The sequence below is a fragment of the Panthera leo genome, chromosome C2, assembly GCF_018350215.1.
Source record: "Panthera leo isolate Ple1 chromosome C2, P.leo_Ple1_pat1.1, whole genome shotgun sequence".
Taxonomy (NCBI): domain Eukaryota; kingdom Metazoa; phylum Chordata; class Mammalia; order Carnivora; family Felidae; genus Panthera; species Panthera leo.
In genome coordinates, this window is record NC_056687.1 from 31,860,341 (window position 1) to 31,885,604 (window position 25,264).

The following is a 25,264-nucleotide window of genomic DNA, read 5'->3' on the forward strand; positions in this document are numbered from 1 at the left end:
AAAAAAAAAAGAAAACATGAAATAAAAATAAAGAAACAGAAACGAAACAGAAAAAGTAATAAGATTTGACTTAACAATGATACTTCTTTTAATGTAAAATAAAGAACACATTAATATCTGGCTCATAAGATCCATGAATGAATATTTGTTAGCATTTTAAGTATAATCATGAATAATTTAAGAGAAATAGAAATGAATCTTAAAATCTCTACTATGATTAAATGACAGAGCTACAATGGATGATATCTATACAATTCTAAAACACTTTTCAATGACTACATTTTGCTATCAGATGACAGGGTTAGATAACTACATACGTAATGAGTTTAAAAACACAATCAATATTAACTGCTAATGCTACTTACAATAGGAATCAAGCATCTTAATCAAAGGCAAAATAGTGTTAAATCCTACAACTCTACCACCAGATTACTTTTAAAAGGTTCATGCTGCCAATGATATTCTATTAAATCTGTGTTTCTCATACTTGAATAAGCACATAAATCACCCTAAGAATTGCTTAAAATACAAATGATAATTCCATAGGTTAGAAGTATGGCCTCAGATTCTGCATTTCTACCAAGCACTCAAGTGCTTCTGGTCCCCGACAGTAGGTTGAGGAGCAAAGTTACTAAAAGGTGTTATACTTAAATTCCTGCAGAATTTTAATTGAGAAGATACAGAAAAATGTGAACACATGAAAACAGAGAAAACTTTATAAACCTATCTAATAAAGTCATAATGACATTACCTGCTTGCAAGGCTGAAACACTGGGCATATTAATATAGGAAGCGTGAGTAACATACTTTTTAAATACTGGAAAATGATTGTTTTATTTTATTCTTTTAGAAACAAAGGTATTAACTGCCAAATGCAAAACTTTTTCATAATAGCCCCATACACAGCAACAATGTATTTTACTCAAATAAATAAGTTCCATGTCTTTAAGTTAAATCAAATTAATTTGACTTGATATACATTCCTATAGTTTATTTTTTCATTTAATTTATTTAAATTTTTTTTTATAAAGCATGGCGGAGAGGTGCAGGGCTGGGGGAGAAAGAGAGAGACAGAGAGAGAGACAGAGAGAAAGAGAGAGAGAGAGAGAGAGAGAGAGAGAGAGAGAGAGAGAGAGAGAGAGAATCTTAAGTGGGCTCCACACCCAATGTGAAGCCTGATGTGGGGCTCGATCCCATGACCCTAGGATTATGACCTGAGCTGAAATCAAGAGTCAGACACTCAACTGACTGAACCACCCAGGTGCCCCCATTCCTGTAGTATAAATACAGAAACTATTTCACTGCTTCTGTGAAATGGTACAATTGTAAAATAGTGACAATAACAAAACAGAACAAAACAATCAACTTCCATCAGACTATAAACAGCTTTCTCAAGTCACTTCCGACGTTGAATCTGAAATTACATTTCCTTAATTTGTGCGATGAGGGAAAGAGACAACACACTAGAAAGGGGTTGGGGGTGCTCAAGTGTCTGATGGAACCTCAGGATATTTTGGCACAATGTACGGTCTGAACTAATATCTTCAAGCTGGAATTATGTTGCTTTGGTTTTGCTGTATGGGAATGCTCAATAATCCATGTAGAAGGATAAAAATGTATGTTTTAAATAAAATATAAAATAATTTTAAAAAAGAAAAAGAAACGAAATAGAGACAAAAGTTCTCTCAACTAGTGATGTCACATATACAAAATTTAAACGTGACTCAGAAACACATTTTCAACACACATCTTTTTATTTTCATGAGTAAATGAGTAAAATAATTTGTCTTTCTTTTTCACTCTAAAGAAAAAAAAAAACTTTAAGCATAATATTTCATGCATCCAGGCAAGAAAAGTTAAAAAACAAACAAGCTTTTTCTCAATTTACTCAAGGAATAATCAACATGCTATGCTACCTAGACTTGAAAACAGAGTGGACAGGACTTGGTAACACTTTTGAGTCCTTAAAGATAGTGTCTTTTAAGTGACAGGAAGAAAAATTTAGAAACTACAAGAGAGAGAACCTAACAAACAGTAGCAATAGAATTTTGCCAAATAAATGAATGAATGAATGAATGAATGAATAAATAAATAAAACGATGTAGAAATAACTTACGGGATTTGTGAAAATAAATTTAATATTAGATGGATACAGTTAAAATCAAGCCTTATTTAAAGTCAAGAGACTACAGGAATGATTCTTAAAGATTTTCTAGTCATATTTTTAGTAATTTAAAATTCCTTAAACATCTCAAAAATATCTAATGTTAAAACAAAAAAAAAATTACTATGAAACAGATCATTTAAAATTTAAATGCTTATATGCTTAAATGCTTTTCCTTGCTTATAAGTTTTACCAGCAATCAAGCCATAGGAGTTGAATCTTTCATTAATTAAAACCCAGTATGTTCAAGAACTTCCAGTTGATGTGTTTGCATATCATATCAATAACAAATGATAATTGGAAAATAGTTCATAAAGTTATCTAAGAACAACATCTAACACAGAAGCTTCCAAAGCATCAGAGGTTTTTGAGAGGACCCTATCCTGAATGATCATTTAAGCTTTTAACAACCATGATTATCAGGAAATGATGCCTCTTACCTAAATGAAAACCTGCCTGTCACAATTTAACCCACCTTTTTTTAATTCTAATTTCCATAAACAAATCAATGCCATTAATATCCTCCATATAAAACCCCTTTACTCACCTGAGATAAGTAATCATCCTGAACTTTCTCTGCTCAAGAATAAATGATAGAAATTTAAGTTTTGGTTTTTTTTGTTTTTTTTTTTCCCCCAGATTTCCCCTTTCTCCATATTTCTCTCAGGGACAGGTCAAAGAATTTTCTTTCCATACAGACAGCAGGGACCTTCCATACGATAATCAGGGCCCATTATTGTCCAGTTAGTTATGTCCAGAAAGAATCAGAGAAAAGTAGAGTAGTTTGAATCATGTTCATTCATTATCCTCTGAAGTCTGTGGTTTATGGGCGGCCTCTCTCCTACACTCCCTAACTCTTGTCAACTTCTTTTCTTTCTACTTTAAAGGCTGGGAGCACCTCTACCCCAACTCCCTTTTCTCGTTAAGAAAGGAAAAGCCTGTCTGTCTCTATCTCTAATAAAACAATAAAACTGTAAAATGTTAGCACTGGAAGTGACCTTAGAACTTATCAGTCTAACCCTATCCTTTTTTGCCTGAGAAAATGGGAACTTAAATTGTTAAATACCTTTCTCAAGGTCACAGATGACTAACCAAAGACTGCCTTCCAGGCTTTTCGACTAAATTCAAGTCTCTGTATACATTTTCCTACTGGTTAACTGGTTTGGGGAGAAATATATGCAATAGGACATAAAATGTATTTGATTTTACGTTTAAACTGTCATAAAATGCCTAACTTAAAACCATCACCACTAAAACCATTACTGCCTACATTTAAAAGCTTTCTAAAGTAATTCCTCATGATACTAAAAAATCTTTTAAGAGTAATTAGCTACAGTTTAAAAAAACATGGAAAACTAACAGGTAAGAAGACAGTAGGCTTAAAACCTCTTGAAAATTCACCGTTTTGGAAGAAAAAGTAATGTGATCATCTATTAAGGGTGAGTCATTTTTAATGATTTCATCACCTGAAATCATTATAAACTGAATAAAAGAATAGTCTTTTGAAAAATAAGAACAAATAATATTTCTACACAATTACTTTTATGGTAAATATGTTAAGTAGGAAGTAAAACAAACTTGAAAAGTAAATAAATATTTTAAGAGATTAAAACTTGCTATTTTTTAAACATGGAGACACATGCACATGATATATTCCATCTGCAGTAACATCTCTAAATTTTTTTTTTTTTTGGAGGAAGTATGCAAAGGGGTGAGAGATTAGAGAATGTGACACAAGGCTGAGTTTACATAAAAAGCACACTGTTTCAAGCTAGACTGTATTTTCTGAGTGGCATGAAGGGGAGTTATATAAAGTCTAAGATATATATATATATATATATATATATATATATATATATATATATACACATTTATATAATATATAAATTAATATAGAATATATAAATATAATACATAAATATATTATATAATACACACAATACATATATAATATTTATATACTATATAATACATATGTATGTATATATATTTATATGCTAATATATAAATATATACACATTTGTATACTATATAAATATGTAATTCATATAATATGGGAACTATATAATTACATAACTAAAATTTAATATATTTGGAGGCATACAAATATTATATCCTTGACTAATACTTTACTTAAAAAACAACTCTAAAATGTTTGGGATAATTTAGCCTTTCTCTCTCTCTCTCTCTCTCTCTCTCTCTCTCTTTCACACACACACACACACACACACACGCTTAGAATAAGAGACTTTCTTCCTCTTTTGAATGTGACATCAAAGGGATCCCATTAATTACTTTAAAATCTTGTAAAATGCATATTATACTGTTCAGACAATAATCTTTAGGTATAAATGAGAAGGTAAGAGAAGCAAAAATGGAAGCAATGAAGGAAGGGAGGAAGGAAGTGGGGAGAAAGAAGGAGGGAGAGGAAAGGAGAGAAGGAGGAAGGGTGGTGGGGAGGGAAGGAGAGAGGGGGGAGGGAAGATTTCTTCTATCTGCTTGTCATATACAGGAGACAAGAGTCAGATGATAAATGTCTGAAAAAATATACAAAAGCTAGAGAAAGGCTCTTTTTTTTCTTTTCTCTTTTCCTTTTTTTTTTTTTTTTTTTCCATTTGAGAAAATAAGGTAGCTGTAAGATACTTAAGTCTTCAAATTAGGTCTAATAAATATAGGGAGTAGCCAATCTTGATAACTACTTAGGCCAGAAGAGAAGAAGATAATGGGCTTAAATAATAGCATGAGTGACTTAGGGAAAGTATAGAAAAGAAGCAGTTAACAGTAAAGGTCACTGAACCATGAATTGGTTGCCAACTGTGATGTCTCCAGAGGTCTTTAAAAATGGGATTTATTTCCATTTGGCCACAACAGTTTAGCTATAACCCTGTATGGTAAAGGAATAGACTAGTTGACTCTTAGAGTGCTTTGTACGCTATGATTTTTAAGAGTATGGAAATTCAGAGGCAAAAGAGGACAATGGATATATCCCTTTGGGAAATATTCCCAATATTATCCCTTCAGATTATGTATATACAAACACATACTCTACCAGAAAATGTCCTCAAAAATATTCTTTTCAGTTAATATTACCTTAAGTTGATGAACTACTTTATACAAATAGCTCATACGATAAATCCAGAAGATAGCAGAAATTCCAAGAAAATATTTGCATAATTAACACAACAATATGATTAAGATTTTGACATATTCACACCAAGTTCTCAATTTTTGAAGTATCATGATAAATATGTTCATGTTTATCCTTATGAGTTATATAAGTATTAAGATTCTTCATCACTAGCGATGGGCTATATAATTATTTTGAAATGTAATGACAGAAGACTGCCACGGTATTTGGGTCTAAAATAATGTAAGTACTCTAAACTCCTAGAATGATGCTATAAAAGATTTCATGGTTAAGCAAATATATCTATGGTAAAACCAATCCTATTAGTAAACATCAGAGAAGAACAGCTTTCTTGAATGTGCTATATGGAATTCTGCTATTCACAGATACTAGTTTTCATCATTAGTAACTCAATTCTAATGAATCTTTAAATTGATGTGATTTTTTTCATTCTCCCATGTAGTGCTTTTTGAATAGCAGGGCTCAATTAAGAAATCTGACAGCGTAGAATTGTAAATACCACATCCAGAAGAATATGAATGAATGAAGTAAAATAATGAGTTACAGGATTCTTTGGGGAAGAAAATACATTTTTATTAAAATAGAGGAACACTCAAATTTTCAAGTAATGAAGCTATCAACCTTTGAACTGACAGAACCCAGTCACTGTTATGTCGGAGAAATTATATGCATAGATACTCATGAATGATAATATCTCTAACAATTAAAAACATTCAGGATATTTTAATACCAGGTATGATTTCTTTTGGGGGAAAAGATTGAGTTTAACTTAAAAGCCTGTCATTATGTCTTTCAACTTTTCAGACATAAAAATAGAGTGATTAAGAGGGGAATTTTTAGAATATGTTTAATAGATACATAAAATACTATGAACTTTTCCCCTCACTCAACTATCTCACATTATTTGCGGATCACTGGTCAGGGAGACAATTGTGGTTGTCACAATTGAAGGCTGACGCTACTGGCATCTAGTGGAGAGAGGCCACGGATGCTGCTAACCACCCTATCATGCACCCGACAGTTTTTCACAACAAAGAATGATCCAGTCCCACATGTTACCAGTGCAGGGCTGAGAAATCTTGCTACAGATGATCTGTTCACCTGAAAGTTTAACAGAAGAGTATAGAGTAATTATTCTCCCCCACATGTATACAAAGTACCTTGCACAACCTCTGATGTATCACAGATGCTCAGAAAAAGTTAATACTTTTCCCCTTTCCCTTCCATTTCTAAAAACAAAAGGCCCTACTTGTCTGAAAAGCAGTTATCAAATGGTACAACTTAGTTACGTGTCTACGAAAGAGTCTGAGATGGAAATGTAACTACTTGGGAATCTATGACAATGTGTGTACCACCAGACAGGATCTCAGGAGCACAGCTTGATGGTAATATTCCCTAAATTAATTTAGAAAGCCAGAAACCTGGATCCTTCCTCTCCCTCCTCCTTGAGATGCACAATTCATTACCAAATTCCATAGCTTTTATTTTATAACAATTGTCCATCCCATCTCCCTCTTTCTAGCTCCATTGCCACCACTCTGGTCCCAGTTTCTCAACAGTGGTCAACTGAACTACTGCCTTGATTTTTTTCCAATCCAATTGCACAATATGGCTAGAGTGCTTAAAAACAAAACCAACTAAATTAACCTGATTATAGTATGTTTTTGCTTAAAATCCTTCAGTAGAGTTCCATTGCTCTTAAAATGGAGAACAAAATCCTTAACACGGTCTTCTCACATCACCTGTCCCCTGTCATCTCCCTAACCTAGCCCCACAGACCTTCCTTCTGTCCTTGAGTATACCATGCATGATCTTACTCTGGTTCGATTTATCTTGTATCCCAGGATCCCCTCCCTACCCTCCCACTGCTTTACCTACTTAATTCCTTTTTACCTTAGCTCTCAGCTCGAAAAAAACCATCGTCCAGAAACTCCCTCTAAATGTGATGCTAAATCTTTTTAGAATGCCATATATTCTCATAGCAACCTTAATTTTCCTTCCAGAGAACTTACTATAGCTTAAAATTACACATTTAACTAATTATTCTGTAAATGTCTATCTCCCAAGCTAGCCTATAAGCTCCATGAGAGTAAGCATTTAACTATTTTCTTTGCCATTATTTCTCTAGAACTTACCAAGTTGAGAACATCACTCACAATGTAATATCTACTGAAAGAGTAAAGCCATGACAATAATGTTCCCATTGCCCAGCTGAAAGCACTTTCTCCCTCCCTGGCATATCTGTATCTTTACAAATCTATTTTTTACATTCTGCTAGTTACTGTTGCTATTTGTGTATATCTCCCTTCTTCACCAGCTATAATAAGCTCCATGAAGGCAGGTCTCAGGTCTTAGTTACCTATGTACCCTGTACAGCAACCAGCATACTATTTTGCATATAAGAAGTGCTCCAGTGTATACAGAAAAGTGCCAAATTTGAAAATTTGGAAGCCTATCTTCAAATGGCATATTTCATAGAGGGTCTCGAGTTGGGGTACATAATGGTATAAAGATAAAATTACTCCACTGACCACTGAAACAATTCTGTATCAAGATCCTCTCCAGAATTAACAAGGTCTCCCTGCATAAATTACATAGCCTTTCTACATCTCAGTTGAGAGGGATCAGTGTCAGCTAACTATGTGTCAGATCACACACCAGAAACCCTCACAGCAGCTCTGTAGGAAAGTACTCAATGTGCCAATTTGCAAGAGGAGGGAAGTGAGGATTAAGTACCTTTCTTTGTTTTAAGTTGATTTATTTATTTTTGAGAGAGGGATAGAGAGCAAGTGGGAAAGGGGCAGAGAGAGAGAGAGAGAGAGAGAGAGAGAGAGAGAGAGAGAGAGAGAATCCCAAGCAGACTCTGCACTGTCAGCACAGAGCCCGGTGTGGGAACTCAAACTCACGAACCTTGAGATCATGACATGAGCTGAAATCAAGAGTTGGGCGCTTAACTGACTTAACTGACGGAGCTACCCAGGAGCTACAAGATTAAGTAACTCTCTTAAAGTCATACCTCAGGTAAGAAATGGGGGATTGAAATTCAGGTCCTTTCAGCTCTTAAAACCTTCCCTCTTTTTTACTACATTAAATGACTTCTGTGTTGAAACAGTTAAGCCTTATTCTAATGTAATTTTGGTTCTGTTTTGGCCCCACAACCTAAACCAAATAACTTTTAATAAGAAATTTTCATAAAGGAAATCATCAATCATCAGAAAAATGAAAAGGCACTAATTAAATGGGAGGAAACATTTGCAAATCATATATCTGACAAAGGGTTAATTTCCAAAATATACAAAGAATTTACACAACCTAATAGAAAAAAATCTGGCTAAAGAATGGGCAGAAGGTTGGAATAGACAGTTTTCTAAAGAAGACATACAGATGACTAACAGACACATGACAAGATATGCAATATCATTCACCATCAGAGAAATGCAAACCCAAACCACAGTAAGATATCCTCTCATTGCGTTAGAATCGCTGTTATCAAAAAGACAAGAAATAATAAGTGTTGGCAAGGGAACCCTTGTGCACTGTTGGTGGGAACATAAATTGGTACAGTCACTGGGCCGAACAATGTGTAGGTTCCTCAAAAAATTAAAAATAGAACTATCACGTGATCCAATAATTCCACTTCTGTGTATTTACCCAAAGAAAACAAAAACACTAATTGGAAAATATATATGCACCCCATGTTCACTGCAGCATTATTTACAATAGCCAAGATAAGAAAGCAAACTATGTGACCAACACTGGATGAATGGATAAATAAATGTGGTATAAATACAATGGAGTGTTATTTGGCCATAAAAAAGCAAGGAAATTCTGTCATTTGAGGCAACATGGATGAACACTGAGGGCATATGGTAAGTGAAATAAGTCGGATGAGAGGTAGACAAATACTGTATGATCTTACTTATATGTGGAATTTAAAACAAACAAACACACAACAAAAAATACCAAGCTCACAGCACAGAGAAAATAGATTAGTGGTTGCTTGTGGCAGGGGTAAGAGGTAGGAGAAAAGAGTGAACGGGGTCAAAGTTACAATTTTCCATATAAACAAGACCTAGGGATATAAAGTACAACACAGCAATCACAGTTAATAATACTGTACTAAAAGTTGCTAAGAGAATAAATCTTGGAAGTCCTCATTACAAGAAAACAAATACCATGTATTAATAATAATAATAAACATACACCATTTTGTATGGTGACAAATATTCACTAGATTTCTCATGGTCATCATTTTGCAATATACAGAAATACCAAATCATTTTGGAATATACTTGAAACTGCTATATCTTATGTTGATTATACTCTAATTCAAAATTATTTAAATACATGATTCATGCATTAATACATAAAATTAACATAGATATAGAACTATTCTTCTCAGATGTGAGCAGGTTTCACATACGTAAGAAGGTTATGAGGGGGAAATAAACCATGTTATATTTTATATTCTCATAGAAAATCAACGTCAAGGCGGGCTCAGTCAGTGCAGCATGCAACTCTGGATCTTGGGGTTGTGAGTTTGAGCTCCAAAAATAAAAAAATAAATAAATAATAAAATCTTTAGAAAAAAGAAAAACAATGTCAAAACAGCCAATTTCATTTCTGAAAAGTGATGTGAATGCACCCTTTTAGGACAACCACTGTAAATGCCAAATGTATGTAGTCAAGTATCAAATGACACAGTCACAGTTTGTTATATGACAGAGACATCTCTGACTTCAGTTTCCTCATCTGTAACACAGAGCCAAAGTAAATAAGGCCTTAAGTCCCCATCCATGTTTAACATTCAAAATCTCCTCAACCTAGCACAGAAAGTTTATAACTTAACATTTATTACCAAGAAACTTAAACCAGGCCAAAATTACTTATTTTCAATTAGTATATTTGGGGGGAATAGAAAGCATAAGGAAAACACAAGAGGACACCTTATCTCTTTACTAATGACCTAAAAGAATACAGAAATACCTGTTCCACCATCCACAAAGTTAACTTTAAAAGCACTTTTGTAAAATGGCCATATCTATCAGTTTCAATTGTGCAATGCTTTAAGTTCTCTCCTAACAACATTGACCACACAAAATAAATGCCCTAAAGCTAAAGCTAACTTTAACAACCATTTATGGATTTTCCCACCCTCATCAATCTGTTATAAAGCAATTACTCAGCTGTATTTTGTCTTATACCTGTTTTAGTATTTTCTTCAGGTGTGTTTACACTGGCACATTATTTATCAAGTCCTGAGAATAATAGTTTAAAAGCAAGTTAAAGTGCTCATGGTATTTTAATCAGTTTTGCAAACTCCAGGCAGGCATGATATTGTAAAGTAGTAACTTCCTATTTATACAAATCTTTAGAAACAATAAAACAAAAAGAAGCATATTATATTTTCAAATTACTGAAATAACATTTAAAGGACACCAGCTGCTGCATAATTGTAAATTGCAATGATTCTAATGATGACCCTGATGCTTGGAATATGCTAAAATGATTTGTGAATCTACAAGAACGTATACTGTTAGCATAATTTACATGGTGTCTACCCAGAAAATATTTAAAATGATAGCAAATAAAAAACTAGTACACAGGAATGCAAAAAAAGTCAAATTTTCAATTATCTTGCATATTTAATTTATCACTGGGTTCATCATTTTATTTTTTTAAGGTATATTTCTTTATTTTGAGAGAGAGAGAGAGAGAGAGAGAGAGAGAGAGAGAAAATGTGAGTGGGGGAGGGGCAGAGAGAGACAGAGAGAATTCCAAGCAGGCTTGGTGCTGTCACCACTGAGCCAGATGCGGGGCTCGATCTTACAAACACTGAGATCAAGACCTGAGGTGGAATCAAGAGTCAGATGCTTAACTGACTAAGCCACCCACGCGTCCCCGGGTTCATCATTAAAAAAAAAAAAAAATGGTGCCCTGAATGTCAAATAGTCTACAATTATTCTCTTTATGATTTTTGAAAGGATTTTTTTTTAAATAACCTCTATACCCAAAAGAGCTCAAACTCACAACTTTGAAATCAAGAGTCCCACACTCCACCAACTGAGCCAGTCAGGCACCCTTGATTATTCTCTTTTAAACAAGAATTATCTTGGGGGCACCTGGGTGGTTCAGTTGGTTAAATGCCCAACTTTGGCTCAGGTCATGATCTTACAGTTCGTGGGTTCAAGCCCCATGTGAGACTCTATGCTGACAGCTCAGAGCCTAGAGCCTGCTTCAGATTCTGTCTCCTTCCCTCTCTACCCCTCCCCCACTTGTGGTCTGTCTCTCTCTCTCTCTCTAAAAAAAATAAATAAATAAACTGAAAAAAAATTTAAATGAGAATTATCTCACTTTATGTCCTAATAATTCTAGATAAAATAGACTATATCAATATGAGTTGCCTCACAATTAATTATTTAACATTAAATGATACACAAAATACAATATCACAAAATAATTCCATGTCTTAAAAGTTATGTGAGATTATTAGCAATGAATGTTTTAAAATGAGCTATCCATCAATGACTAGAGCAAAAAAAAGTAATTTATTTCTCTAAATTTCATTCTCAGAGTGAGTAATTCAGATAGTATAGATTCACAAAACTCTATTACATATTTCCAAATTGACGCCATTATTTCAGAATGTAGGTTCCTAAAGACAGCCGCTAAGTTTTATATCTATCTATATAGCTGGGTGAAAAGAAAACCTCACCAACTATTATGTAGATGGATAAATCACAGAAAAGCTCCAAAGATAATGGAAGGCCCAAGATGTGCTATTTACTAGTATGGTGCTGTGTCATTATTTGTCACAGAATCATCTTATGTATCAATTATTTCTTGAACCTGACTGCTGTACTTATTTCTTCAAATACTCGCTTGGCACACACATTAAGAGAGTGTTTCCAATTCTCTGTAGGAAGGCCATGTGGAGAATGCTTTTCCTTTGGGTTAATGTTTAAGATTTTATACCAGTTTGTTTGAAATAACTGAAAGCAACCCAAAACCTTCATGAGTAAATGAAAGAAATCTAAAAGAATGTCACATCTTCAACAGTCATTAGGGTTAAAATGGCTGTTTCTGAAAGGCTATGAGAACACAAGAAGTTCTTTACTTTATCCTTCCTACAAAAAAAAAAAAAAAAAAAAAAAGGAAAGGAATCATAGGCCATAATGCTGCTGGGTCTCAATCAAATCCAACAGTAGAAAAAAACCAGCAGGAGTACAGCTTGGCGTCCTATTTACGCCAGTGGATCAGACAGCTAGGCGAGGGAGGTATTCTCACAAATCACTCTCTTGTTAAATTCTGTAGTGGGACTTCATTAAACCTCTTGGCTGATGGCATTTTACTTTCAGCCGGTTCACAAAGAGCTCAGCTGGCAATACTCATTCTTTAAAAGTCTCCACTCACACATTGTCTTTCTTGGGATTGCTTTTTACAATCGCAAATCTCTTTTTCTCATCATCTCCTCAAATCTTCTATGGGTTTTTTTAAATCAGTGTTTTAACTACAAAACAAATGACAACAACAACAAAAAACCCACAAAAATGCCATGACAAGTCCTATAAGGGAGGTATTTTGAGTAAGACTTTTGGCTTAAGCATTAAAAGTAGCAACACTTACGTACAGGAGATGGTAAGTAAATACAACATTGTGATGTGCATGTATGTTTTGTTTATATACACAATATATACACATAAAATGTCCCCCATGCTCTAAAGTACTGTTTCCTACAGCGCCACTGATTTTACCGGACCTCTATGGATTATTGTCATATGACATGAAGAATTGTTCCCCAAAGAACCAGTCTGCTATACCTTGTTAGAGTCTGGCAAACATGTCACACACATATCAAGGTTCTCAAAGTCATCAAGTAAAGCTTTGGGGGTCTTATAATATGTGTTTCATCAAAATGTTGATGAACTCACAGTCCTTAACCAGGATCTTGGATTATCGTAAACCTAACTTGAACCTGAAAAAGGCCCCTTGACACTATTAGTTTTGGCTTTGACTCAAATAACCACATTAATGGTCAGAAACAATGTACTATTATGCTGCCGGCTTTTCTGAAATCAGCAATTTAAGCAAACTGTTCCAACAAATGATTTAAATGAAGTCTACATCAAAGAAAGGAAATTTAGGACTGAAGGGCCCAGTTTTTTCTCTCATTACTTCTTTTATGCCTAGATATCATACGAGCTCTAAAAAGTCATATGACTCTTACATAAAGATCTCATATGCTGATAGAAAGCTAAACATAGTGAACCCTATTTAAGGAAACTACAAATTTACAAAATAGGCTTTCTTTTTTCCCAGAGAGTTTGTTTTTTAAGTTTATTAAAGTTTATCCCCTACTACTGGCAGTAAAATCCACAGTAAGCTATATTGTTTTAATTTTACCTACATTTTAATTTTACATTCTGAAATAATTATCTAGTGGTCTATTAAAAAAATGTCACATACACACAGTATGTTACAATGTGTGAGATTAACACAATGTGGTTTGGTTATCTTCAAAGCTGTACTGTACATCTGAGAAAATGGTGAAATGCACAGACACATGCAAATACACATTTCTTTTAATGGATTATGCCTTCTGATCTATTTTCAAGACTATCAAACTTCTAAGTTATATGGAAGCTTTTAGTGGAGACCATCTATCCATTTTTTTTTTAAATCGCCAGTTAATTTAATTGTTCCAAAATATAGACTATATTTATGAAGGTTTTCAATAACATCCATTCTATCAGGAAATTTAGCAGCATTAAACATACCAGGATTGGTAATAATTATGTTTAAGATCAAAGGGTATCATGTAAATTATGGATCTGTTTAATCAGAAAGGCCAAATTTATTATTTGGGTTGCAAACACTAACCAAATACACATAATTAATACAAAAAAGAGTATTTTTAACTAAATGCAGATTTTTTTTGTATTATACTTCACTTATCCATTGTTGCCTGAAGAAACTAGAATAAAAATTAACATTTTAAACCACAATTATAGAAGCCTTGTTTATTGAAAAGTGTTTATTGTGTGACTATGTAAAATATTTTAGGAGACACACATGTGACTCAGACCTTAACTCTCTTTATACAGCTAGGGATAGGCAGCTAAGAGCACTGAAGACATACGAATTTTTTATTCTGACACATGAAGATAGATCACTGAAGTCAGCTCCCCCTAATCATCATCCTTCATATCACCTTCTAGTTTCATTGAGCATCTATTTGGTTCACACAATGTGCTAAGCATTTCATATCTATTAGCTCACTGAATCACCCACAGCAATCCTATGAGGGAGATATTTTACCGCTATTTTACTAATAGGAAAACACTGTGCAATTCTTTTTTTTTTTTTTTAATGTTTATTTATTTTTGAGGGAAAGAGACAGAGAGCAAGCCAGGGAGGAGCAGAGAAAGAGGGAGACACAGAATCCGAAGCAGGCTCCAGGCTCTTAACTATCACCACAGAACCCGATGCGGGGCTCAAATTCACAAACCGTGAGATCATGACCCCAGCCGAAGTCAGATGCTTAACTGACTGAGCCACTCAGGCACCTCAAGACTGCAATTCTACTCTACAGAATGCTTCCTAACAGTAGCAGGAAAAAAAAAGATGTCTCCTTAAAAGACTGTCCGAAGAAATATTAAGAATTAATTTTCAAATATAGATCTCAATCCTAAGGAGCCAATGAAAATTATATTTGCAGAAAAAGAAAACGCTCACCAAACTCTACATTAATCAGCTACCAAAATACTCAAATCTCTATGGAAAAAATAAATATTACCGAGAATCTGATGGATTTTTAATTGTTTTGGAAGGAGCTGATGAGAAAAGTAGTCATAACAATTGCTCTTGCATAAGCACTTCATAATACTCAAACCACTTTTATGAGCATAGAAATATTTTGTCAATTATTATTTTATCTCCTATCAGTTCACTGATGTTTACATTATATGTATATATATTTTTTTCAACAAAAGAGAACACTGAAACTCAGACAAACTGAATGACTTTCCCAGGATCCCACAGCTGGTATGTATCAGTGCAGCCCTTGATTCACCCACACAGAAGATGTGATATGAGCACCAAGGATGCCCCAAAGACTGAGAAGACAAAGTGAACACAGTGTTCCTCTAGGGAACTCAGAGTCATGTGGGGCAAACACTGAAATGCAGCAAGGGCAGCAAACAGCACCCAGCAGGTACATCAAAGGGGGGATCCCTGACCTGCTCATGGGTGAGGCCTGTGTATCATGCTTCCTTGAGTATGCTTACCTGAGCTGAGTGTAAGGAAGGAGTAATTAGCAAGTAGAAGACAGGGCAGGTAGAGGATAGGGCATTTTAGACCAAGGGACCAACATAAAAGCCCGGAGGTAAGCCACATGGTGGTAGTGCATGGAAAAAAAAGTAAACAATGGAGTGCTCCTTCACTGAAGGGAGTAGTGAGAGGGGACTGAGTGGTCAAGAGGAGCACTATTAAGTATCTTGGGTCTTACCCTGGAGAGATGGAACCATGACAATGTTCAGATATGTATTCTAGATGGATGAACCTGTTGTTTGGAGAATGGGTTCCATTGGGCAAGATGGAGGCGAGGAAACTGATTAGAAATTAACAGACGACAAAGGCCTGAATGAAAATAGTGATGTGAAGGTGAGAGGGGTGGTGGGAGGGTTAAGAAATATTTAAAAGGCAAAAACAAGTAGGATTTTGTGACCACTGACATGGGAGAAGTGTGAGAGTCAAGCATGACCCCCATCCAGCCCCTGAGCTATCTATCTACTGGCATGTAGCTGCTGGCTGTCCTGGCCTCCACTGATGCAAACAAGACAGAATTCACTTTCTGCCTCCTTCTCTGCTCCCATTTTCACTGCATCACTATTATTTCCTGTGAATTAATACTCACACTCTGGGTTAGTAGAAATCTGAAAGCTTAGACAAGCCTCTGACAGCTGCTTCTTGTTTTACTGAAAATTATAACTGCTCTTCAATTCCTAGTTCATTGGGACACGAAGTAAGGGTCAATCATAAACTGTAGCACCCGAGATATTTCAGCAAAGCTGCTTGTTTGAAGCATGTGGTTCACCAGCAGCAAGGAGAGAAGCTCTAGGAAACATCCCATTAGCAGCAATTAAGTCAGCCAAAAGACAGTGTGGGTCTTTTTTTTTTTCTGCCTTTGTGTCTCCCTGGTCTCATGTCAATCTCAGACTTTAAGGCTCAGCCTTCCAGAAGCTGTCAGTGGCTAATCAATCCTAATGAGGAAGCACTCTGTTCCTTCATTGCATAGTAGGCATAAATACTTATGGGAAGCACCAGACAACTAACAATTCTTCAGAACGGAATTGAATGCACATCCTTTTGAGGATTCATTTGAATATTCCTACTGTGCGCCAACAATAAATTTAAAGAGACAGCAATGTCATTCACGGTACCATATATTATCACTAAAAAAATAAAACAGGTGACGAAATTGAGAGAATGGAGTCATTTCACATCAAAGGAAGAAAAACGGACAAGCACTTATCAGAAAAGAGCTGGGATTTCACAGAAATCCCACTCGTCTGGGAGCAGAGCATCACCTGGTTTAGAGATGTTTGGCATCTGCCTTTTCTTTTAACAGAGCTGCTGCTGAAAGGGCAGAAAAGCAACTGTTTCTTGAGCTTCAAAGAATAACTGGTCCCTGTGAGCGGTCTGCAGAGGAGTGCAGTGAGGTGTGAAGTAAGATCTAAATGTCCAGCTTCCTGTGTCGGACTGGCCCAGCACTCAGGGCTAAGGGAAAAGAGGGGGCTAAGTGTCTTTTTTAGTTCCTATTGTAAGACAGACAAACAAAAGTGGGATTAGATTTTCTTAATGGTTCAACTCAGCAAAGATAAAATGTGATTGCTTGGAGAATGGCTGGGGTATGGAAGTCTGTTTTCAGTCTGGTTTCCTGTGACAGACACAGTGATGGGAACATGATCATTCTGGTGACAGAGTCACAAATTCACTTTGGAAATAAAATTGTGACAGTAATAATAGCTGCTTTATCTATAAAGTTGCAAAGGGAGTGGAAAGATTGATAATGCCCTCAAGTTTGCCTTGTTTAAGCAATGAATATCACTGAAGCAAAGAATCAGACAGACTCTTAAAGGCAGAGCACAGACTTGGATATGGGAGAAATGTGGAGTTTAAACTAAACTCTGTGTGGCCTCATCCTCTACCTTTCCCTCGGGAGAGCACTCCTCAAAAATGGAATTATGTAAAAAGTTATCAACATGACTGTCTTCATAAACATATAATTACTCATTTCAAAGGGCTTGTTATTAATCCTGTAGTAAGTAAAATTATTTTTCTTCCTTTATTTTTCATTTAGTGCATTGAAGCTGTATTCACGATGCTTTTCCCAAAGGCTAACTTCAACCAAAGTGAATGTATGTTGCGGGGGAGGGAGAGGGGGAGGGCAGGGACTCACTTTTTAAATTAACCATGAATTGGTTCACAAATAAAAACCAGTAAAAAATAAAACTTAGCTATCATGTGATTTCAAGAACTTCAGGGTCCACCTGGCAAACATCTAACAGAGGCCTAATAAATAGGTTTAGATTACGATAGTAAAATAATATGAAACAAACCTGTGACCATTCTCAGAACACCAAGCAGAGGCATAAATTTTAGCCCTTTCAATGGCACACTGTTTAAAAACCTGGCAGGGAGCCTCTATGCATCTATTTTGTTCTGGTTAGATTTTATATTTTATAGGTATGTTACAACCTATGAAATGGTTATTAATACCACAGTATATATCTTTTGCCTTCAAAGATGGGGTCATCATACAATATAAAACACAAGTTCAGAAGAGAATTCATTCCTACCAAGACAGAGCCTACAATCCTGACACTTGTCAAATTGAGACATTAAAGTGCAAATATAACAATGCAATCGATCAAAACTGAGATGATATTAAAAAGATGCCTGATGTTTTGTGTGTATTTTAGGTTCACAAAGAGAATTCTTGAGGAGGTGTGGAGACATTATACACATGGAAGGAAAGTAGGGGCAGACACACATTAAGTATAAATATAATAACATTGATGTAAGTTTAAATTTATAGATAACAAAACAAATTATTCCACTGAATAAGAGAATATTACGCTAACTGAATTTTCTGGTTAACTGGGAGTTAAGCGGAAACACTTTTCTGTTGTAATCATTCCAAACAGTGTTATTTCACCATTTTTATTGGTTATATAATTGACATTAATTATTTTTCAAGAAAATCAAATTACTGCAGTCTTTGCGTTTCATTCTGACAATCAATTTCAATGATTTACCAAAACTGACATGCAAGTTAAAGGAATCTGGATATTCTTTTTGAAGAACTGCCTAAATATTTATGGAGCCCAGGCTGCACATATTTTTAACTGAAAACTTCTTTTTTTTTAATTTTTTAAAAGTTTATTTATTTATTTTGAGAGAGAGAGCAGGGAGGGGCAGAGAGAGAGGGAGAGAGTACCTCAAGAAGGCTCTGCACTGCCAGCATAGAGTCTGACACAGGGCTCCAACCCACAAACGGTGAGATCATGAGCCAAAATCAAGAGTCGGATGCTCAACCGACCGAGCCACCCAGGGACCCCGAAAACTTCTTAATATTGACAAATTTTATTATTATTTGCCTATTTCAAGAGTAAAATAAAATCTGCTATGTTATAAATAATCAATATTTTGGTTTGGCTCGATAACTTGGTGTTTGCCTGCTCCGGAAGAAGTAATCCATCCAATGTCACATTAAGATATGTATGTGGTATAGGTCTTAGGGGTGCTGTTACTTGCTAATAACAGGGTGTGACCTCATAGTTTATTCATGGATTGATTGATTAATTGAAGCTTCCAGGTGGTCATAAAGAAGAATAAGTAGTTTTTCAGAATATGACCAGGTCTTGGAAAGAATTACCAGGAAACACCCTATTTTAAGCAAAGGTAACCTGAGGTGCTGAGAATCCAAATGATTGGAAAACATAACAAAACAACAAATCCATCGAACATAAAATGTAATGTTTTTGATGATTTCTATTGCCTAATGGTCATTATTTTCATTAGTTTATCTAATTATTTTGCAGAAGTTCAATGTAAATCTAGCACCAGAGCTTTGATGGCACACACGCACACACACACACACACACACACACACACACACACACACACAAAACCCACTTACCAAAAAGGCCAATAAATTTTGTTTCATATTTTGTTTCATAATGAAAATGTAATACTTTATATTTGAGAAGAGTTTTGAATAATTATCATGACTGTATTAGTTCAATTTCTCAATTACAATAGCAGAAAAAGAAAAACCCTATCTGTCTAGAATTATCTGAACAGTACTAAATAACCAGTAATTATTAAAATAAGCAATAAAGCTATCAATATGAATTGATATGAACTAATACGAACATAATGCTTCTTAGTTACAAAACATATACTTTGTAAGACAATATTTTAAATAATTTTATATATAATTTAATTTAATCCTTATAAAGGCTCTGAGGTTGGTATTACCATACCCATTTTTTTTTTAATTTTTTAACGTTTATTTATTTTTGAGACAGAGAGAGACAGAGCATGAACAGGGGAGGAGCAGAGAGAGAGGGAGACACAGAATCTGAAACAGGCTCCAGGCTCTGAGCTGTCAGCACAGAGCCCGACGCAGGGCTCAAACTCACGGACCGTGAGATCATGACCTGAGCCGAAGTCGGACGCTTAACCGGCCGAGCCACCCAGGCGCCCCACCATAACCATTTTATACCCAGGGCAACTGAGGTTCAAGAAGTTTAAATCACCTTTTCTAGGTCACACAGTTAGTAAATGATAGAAACTGCTAAATTCTGACTCTAATGTCTATGCTCTTAGCTACACAATTTTTTGTAATACATTTCTTCCAGCTCTGATAATACCCAAACTCTAAAGAAAAATTTTAAAGTCCTTTAATTTTTTTTTTTTTTCAGTTCAAGTATGTCTTTATTCCAGGGATTCATGGACTTGCTTGTTTAAAATAAAAAATAAAGGGGCACTTGGCCAAAACGGTTGGTAGAGCATGCGACTCTTGATCATGGGGTCATTACTTAAAGCCCCAGGTTGGGCATGGAGCTTACTTTCAAAAACAAACCAAAAAATAAAATAAAATAAAATAACAACTTTCTGTGTTCAGACACAGATTTCTTGAATTAGGTTCTCCAAGGGCATTCCAGATAGGTGGTGTATTTAATAAGATTTAGTAAGTATAGATTTGTAAGTAAGCTCAGATAACAAACTTCAGATAAGTTTAGGACACTCTGCCTAGTCCTAGGTTTAGCTCTAGTCCCTTTCAAACACAGACTACTAGGCAGCCATTGTTAGATGGCCATATCTTCAAATTTGATCCAACAGAACCTAACTGTTAGCATTCAGAATCAAAGCCACTGGTAGCTTTCTGAATTTACCATAGGATGTCCTTATGATATTTTTACCACTCAAGCAGAAGGCTGAAGTCCATATTCATATTTCAAATTGGAACAAGTATTTATTAGATAATACACCTCCTATATGTCCAGTACGATGCTAACCACTATGAAGACTATACTAGTACAAAAAACAGGATAATTCTTAGAAAGAATATTTAAAGAATATATACAGGTAGAATTTCCAAGAAAATAGAATTGGGATTTCAAGAAAAAAAAATGGAAAGAAAGAAGTGATTCCAAGTCAAGTTTATTTTTTAAATGTTAGAACTAATCATATCTGTACTGGGGATGAAATCCAATGGTCACCCATATTTAAGAATTTTTTTTTCCAGTAACTTCTATATGGAGAACAAAGTTTTGTTGCCCAACATCACCTCCCAAAATTAAATACTTATTGTTTGAGGGTAAAGGAAAGGAAGATTATTTTTGAGCCCATGCTGACTCCAATAGTTCCTGTTAAAAATGAACCACAAATAAAATATAGAAATCAAGAACTACACTACTGAATTTCTTATTGTAATTGTTTCCTGCTATCAAATAGATTAATTTGAAATTAGTTTCCCTTGTAGTACGTAGTATTTTTCTGTATTCAGTCTCAAATGAAAAAAAAAATACAACTTCTCAAGTTTCCTTTGAAAAGTTTCCTGGTTTTTTTTGATTAGTTATCTTCTGCAGTTGGGAATCATGTTACTTTCTTAAGCATTTTATGTATATTATTCTAGAATGGTTAAAGATATTTTACAGTGATGTTAATATGCATATTTTATTTTAATATTTAAATAAAAGAATGCCTTCTCAGCACTATACAGATATTTCATAAGTTTATAGAAAACCCAATGCAGTTGAAGTAAAATATTCTAAATTCCCAAAGTAGTTTCTGGATCTGATCATTTGTACCCAATTTCCATTGAAATTCAGGCTTAGGGAGTAAGAATTACATATGGAAAACTTAAGGCTGAATTAGCTTTGGACTTAGTTTAAAATTACAGGAAGAAAAAAAATAATAAAATTGAAGGAAGAAAGTCTATTTTGATTTCAATGTCCACTCTACATACAGGAAAATGGTATTATTAATGAAAGCATCAGACTCCTGAGGTAAAAGACTTTAAAACATAAAGTGAAACATATCTCTTTGACTAATGTGATAGACAAATCAACCTCCCTGTCACCACCGTCTAAAGAGAGATACACCTTTTCATGTCTTGTCTTATCCTGGGCTCCTTTTACTCCCTCTGGGGGGCTTTTGAACTGGGATTTGACATCTCTTAAATTTGTGCTTTTTCTAAACGTAAAGGGGTTTCCTTTTCTTACAGTTTTAGTCTTACACGGAGTTCAAGTCTAACTCAGATTAAAGAGAAGTAGTCTAGGCCTCAGAAATTCAATGTTTGTTCTTGATCTTTTCTTTTCCCTTCTTTCCTTTTGTTTTTATGAGGTTGAGCTAAAAACCCCAAAGTGGGACATAATGGCTTTACAGACCGAAAAGAAAATATTCTTTCTTCTTTTTTTTTAACTGTAAAAAGCCCACAAAAATCTTTTATAGAAAGCCCACAACAGAAACACTCCTCAAAAGGCACCTTTTTCTTCATAATAGCCTTAGAGGAGCCAGTGTTCAGAAAAGGTGACAACTCCAAGTGTTGCTAATGTCAGACCCAGAAACAAGCTGTGGTTTAGGGCCCAAATCCCTGTTTACTCTATACCCTAGTCAAAACACAGGGGGAGGGATTCACCAGCAAAGTATGTTTTAAAGGTCATTGTCTCTCAAATTCCACAATAAGAATTTGTCCCTAAAAAGAAAAAAAAAATGGGAGAGTTCTCGGATGAGACACAGTGAGAAATAATCGGTATGGCATCATGAAGAAAGGAGAACAGGGATCATGAAAATGAGAAACATTTGGATTATAGATACGAAGGAAGTGAAAGAACCATTTCTGCCCAGCAGTTTAAGATGGGAGTCTGGCGTTCAAAACTTGTAGCCATCAAATGTGGCATCCATTTGGGTTCCAATAACATCAAATAATAAATCTTTATCAGAATTAGCAAAGGGCAGGTGCAATTCATTCATTCAACGACTATTTACTGAATGTTTGTTATGTCACAGGACTGAAGGAACAAAAGAAAGCGGCAAAAGTCCCTACTCTGTGGATGGGTCTTACATTTTATAGGGAAACAGAATTCTCTTATTTTGGGGTTCAGAATTGTACAGACCCTTGAAAGCGCGCGGTCCGAAGGAATGGTAGATTTGTTTCCGTTTAAAGACAAAAGTGTTCGTGGTGATAGCTGTCATCTAATTAAAAGATTAGAAGGGCTCTGTGTTTGAAGACCCAGAGATTTCAGGCACATACTCTCCGTAATTGTAACAACTTAATTCAATTTCCTGTCACAAACGCTTACAGAGCTCCCATAGGAAAACGATAACTTCTTTTAATTATGTTTGAAATAAAATATTTATATCATTATTTGAAGTCTATATTTAATGTGGACTACTCAAATAGATAATATTTTCTTCTAATATCAACATTATATTTCATATGATACAAAAAAGCAACCACGACAAAAGCTTCTCCAAACCCTACCTTGGACAGTCAGAGTAGCTGATGCTTCCGCTTTTCCAACCATATTTTCTGCAACACAAGTATATGACCCCATGTCACCAGCCATCACCTTCCGAATTTTCAAGGTATGATCATCTCTGATTTCATATCTAGTGACATAACACAAAAAGCACAGTTAAGTGACCTTCTACTTGAAAATCCCATCATTTAGAAATATAACCCATCTAAGGCATCAAATAAACAACATGCAATGTTCCCTTCAGAAAATTTTAAACTAAAGGTGGAATGTGGCATTCCTCTAAGCAAGCCTGAAGATAGAAAGAACCTGTTTTCATATTTATGTTGGGTAAACAATTAAACTACTTTCTAAAAGAATATTTTGGGCAAAGCTGGCACTTATTTATTTCCTCAAGCTACTGTCCCCAAACTAAAATTAACAGACAGTGACTATTAAATAAATTCTTATTATAGGTCAGACTTTGTTTTATAGGTTTCATCTTTTAAAATTCTTACAATAATTATGTAAAGTATTATAAAGTATCATCTACATTTTGCAGATGAGAAACTGGAGGCACAGGAAAGTAAGGTAACCTGTCTTTGGTTCTCCGCTAGTTTAGTGGTAGAGTTGGTACCAGAACCCAGGCTCTTATTCTACAGTTCACTTGCCATGCCTCATCTTCTCTCCCCCTCAATATTGGGATTCTCTTGAAGTTTCACTTCAATACTCTTTTTACTCTACATAATATCATGAGTTATATTAGCAACTGTACTTTATATATTGATCAGCTGCACAAACATTCCTAATCCCTATTTCATTGAAGCTCTAAATTCATAATCCCAACTGACTAATAGCTCGACATCATATCCCACATGTATCTCATATTTCATATGTTAAGTACAAGTTTCTTTGCTTACCCCATTATATAAACCAACTCATCCTAATACAATCTACCTATATCTTCCTTCAACAGCTCTATATCTAACAAATCATCCAATTCATCAGTTTAGTCTAAGAAATTTCAGTCCATGGGGTACCTGGGTGGCTCAGTCGGTTGAGTGTCTGACTATGGCTCAGGTCACGATCTCACGGTTTGTGAGTTCGAGCCCCACATCGGGCTCTGTGCTGACAGCTCGGAGCCTGAAGCCTGTTCCAGATTCTGTCTCCCTTTCTCTCTGCCCCTCCCCCACTCACACTCTGTCTCTGTCTCTCTCAAAAATAAATAAACATTAAAAAAAATTTTAAAAAAAAGAAATTTCAGTCCACTATGGATCCCTGTCTGTAGCTCGTGTTCCAGTTCAGGCAATCTATATCCCTTATCTGGACAAAAACAACAAAGGTGACCCTGCCACTAGATTTTCCCTGTACTAATGTAATACCCATAGTACTAAAATATTATTTTCTTTAAAAAGTAATCCTGTTCAGGGCACCTGACTGGCTCAGTCAGTAGAGCATGTAATTCTTTTTTTTTTTTTTTTTTTTTTTTTTTTTTTTTTTTTAATTTTTTTTTTAATGTTTATTTATTTTTGAGACAGAGAGAGAGCATGAACGGGGGAGGGGCAGAGAGAGAGGGAGACACAGAATTGGAAGCAGGCTCCAGGCTCTGAGCCATCAGCCCAGAGCCCGACGCGGGGCTCGAACTCACGGACTGTGAGATCGTGACCTGAGCTGAAGTCGGACGCTTAACCGACTGAGCCACCCAGGCGCCCCTAGAGCATGTAATTCTTGATCTCGGTATTAAGTTGGAGGCCCACGTTGTGTGCAGAGATTACTCAAAAATAAAATCTTAAAAAAAAAAAAGGAATCCTGTTCATTCTAATCCCTTTGATTCATCACTATGCATGCAATATGATTCAAAATTCTTCAGTCGATGATACAAAGCCCCTGATAATTTGGCCCCAGTGTCTCCAACCTGAT

At 35.2% G+C, this 25,264-nt stretch overlaps 1 protein-coding gene across 4 annotated transcripts in view; it reads right to left on the minus strand.

Annotated features, from left to right (window-relative positions):
- ROBO1 (roundabout guidance receptor 1) overlaps window positions 1-25,264 on the minus strand; it is a 401,546-nt gene that overhangs the window by 88,544 nt on the left and 287,738 nt on the right. For all 4 annotated transcript variants that reach the window (XM_042955684.1, XM_042955682.1, XM_042955683.1 and 1 more), the window contains exon 6: window positions 23,371-23,498. In XM_042955684.1, the coding sequence (XP_042811618.1) occupies window positions 23,371-23,498 (128 nt within the window). The remainder of the gene's footprint in view (window positions 1-23,370; window positions 23,499-25,264) is intronic.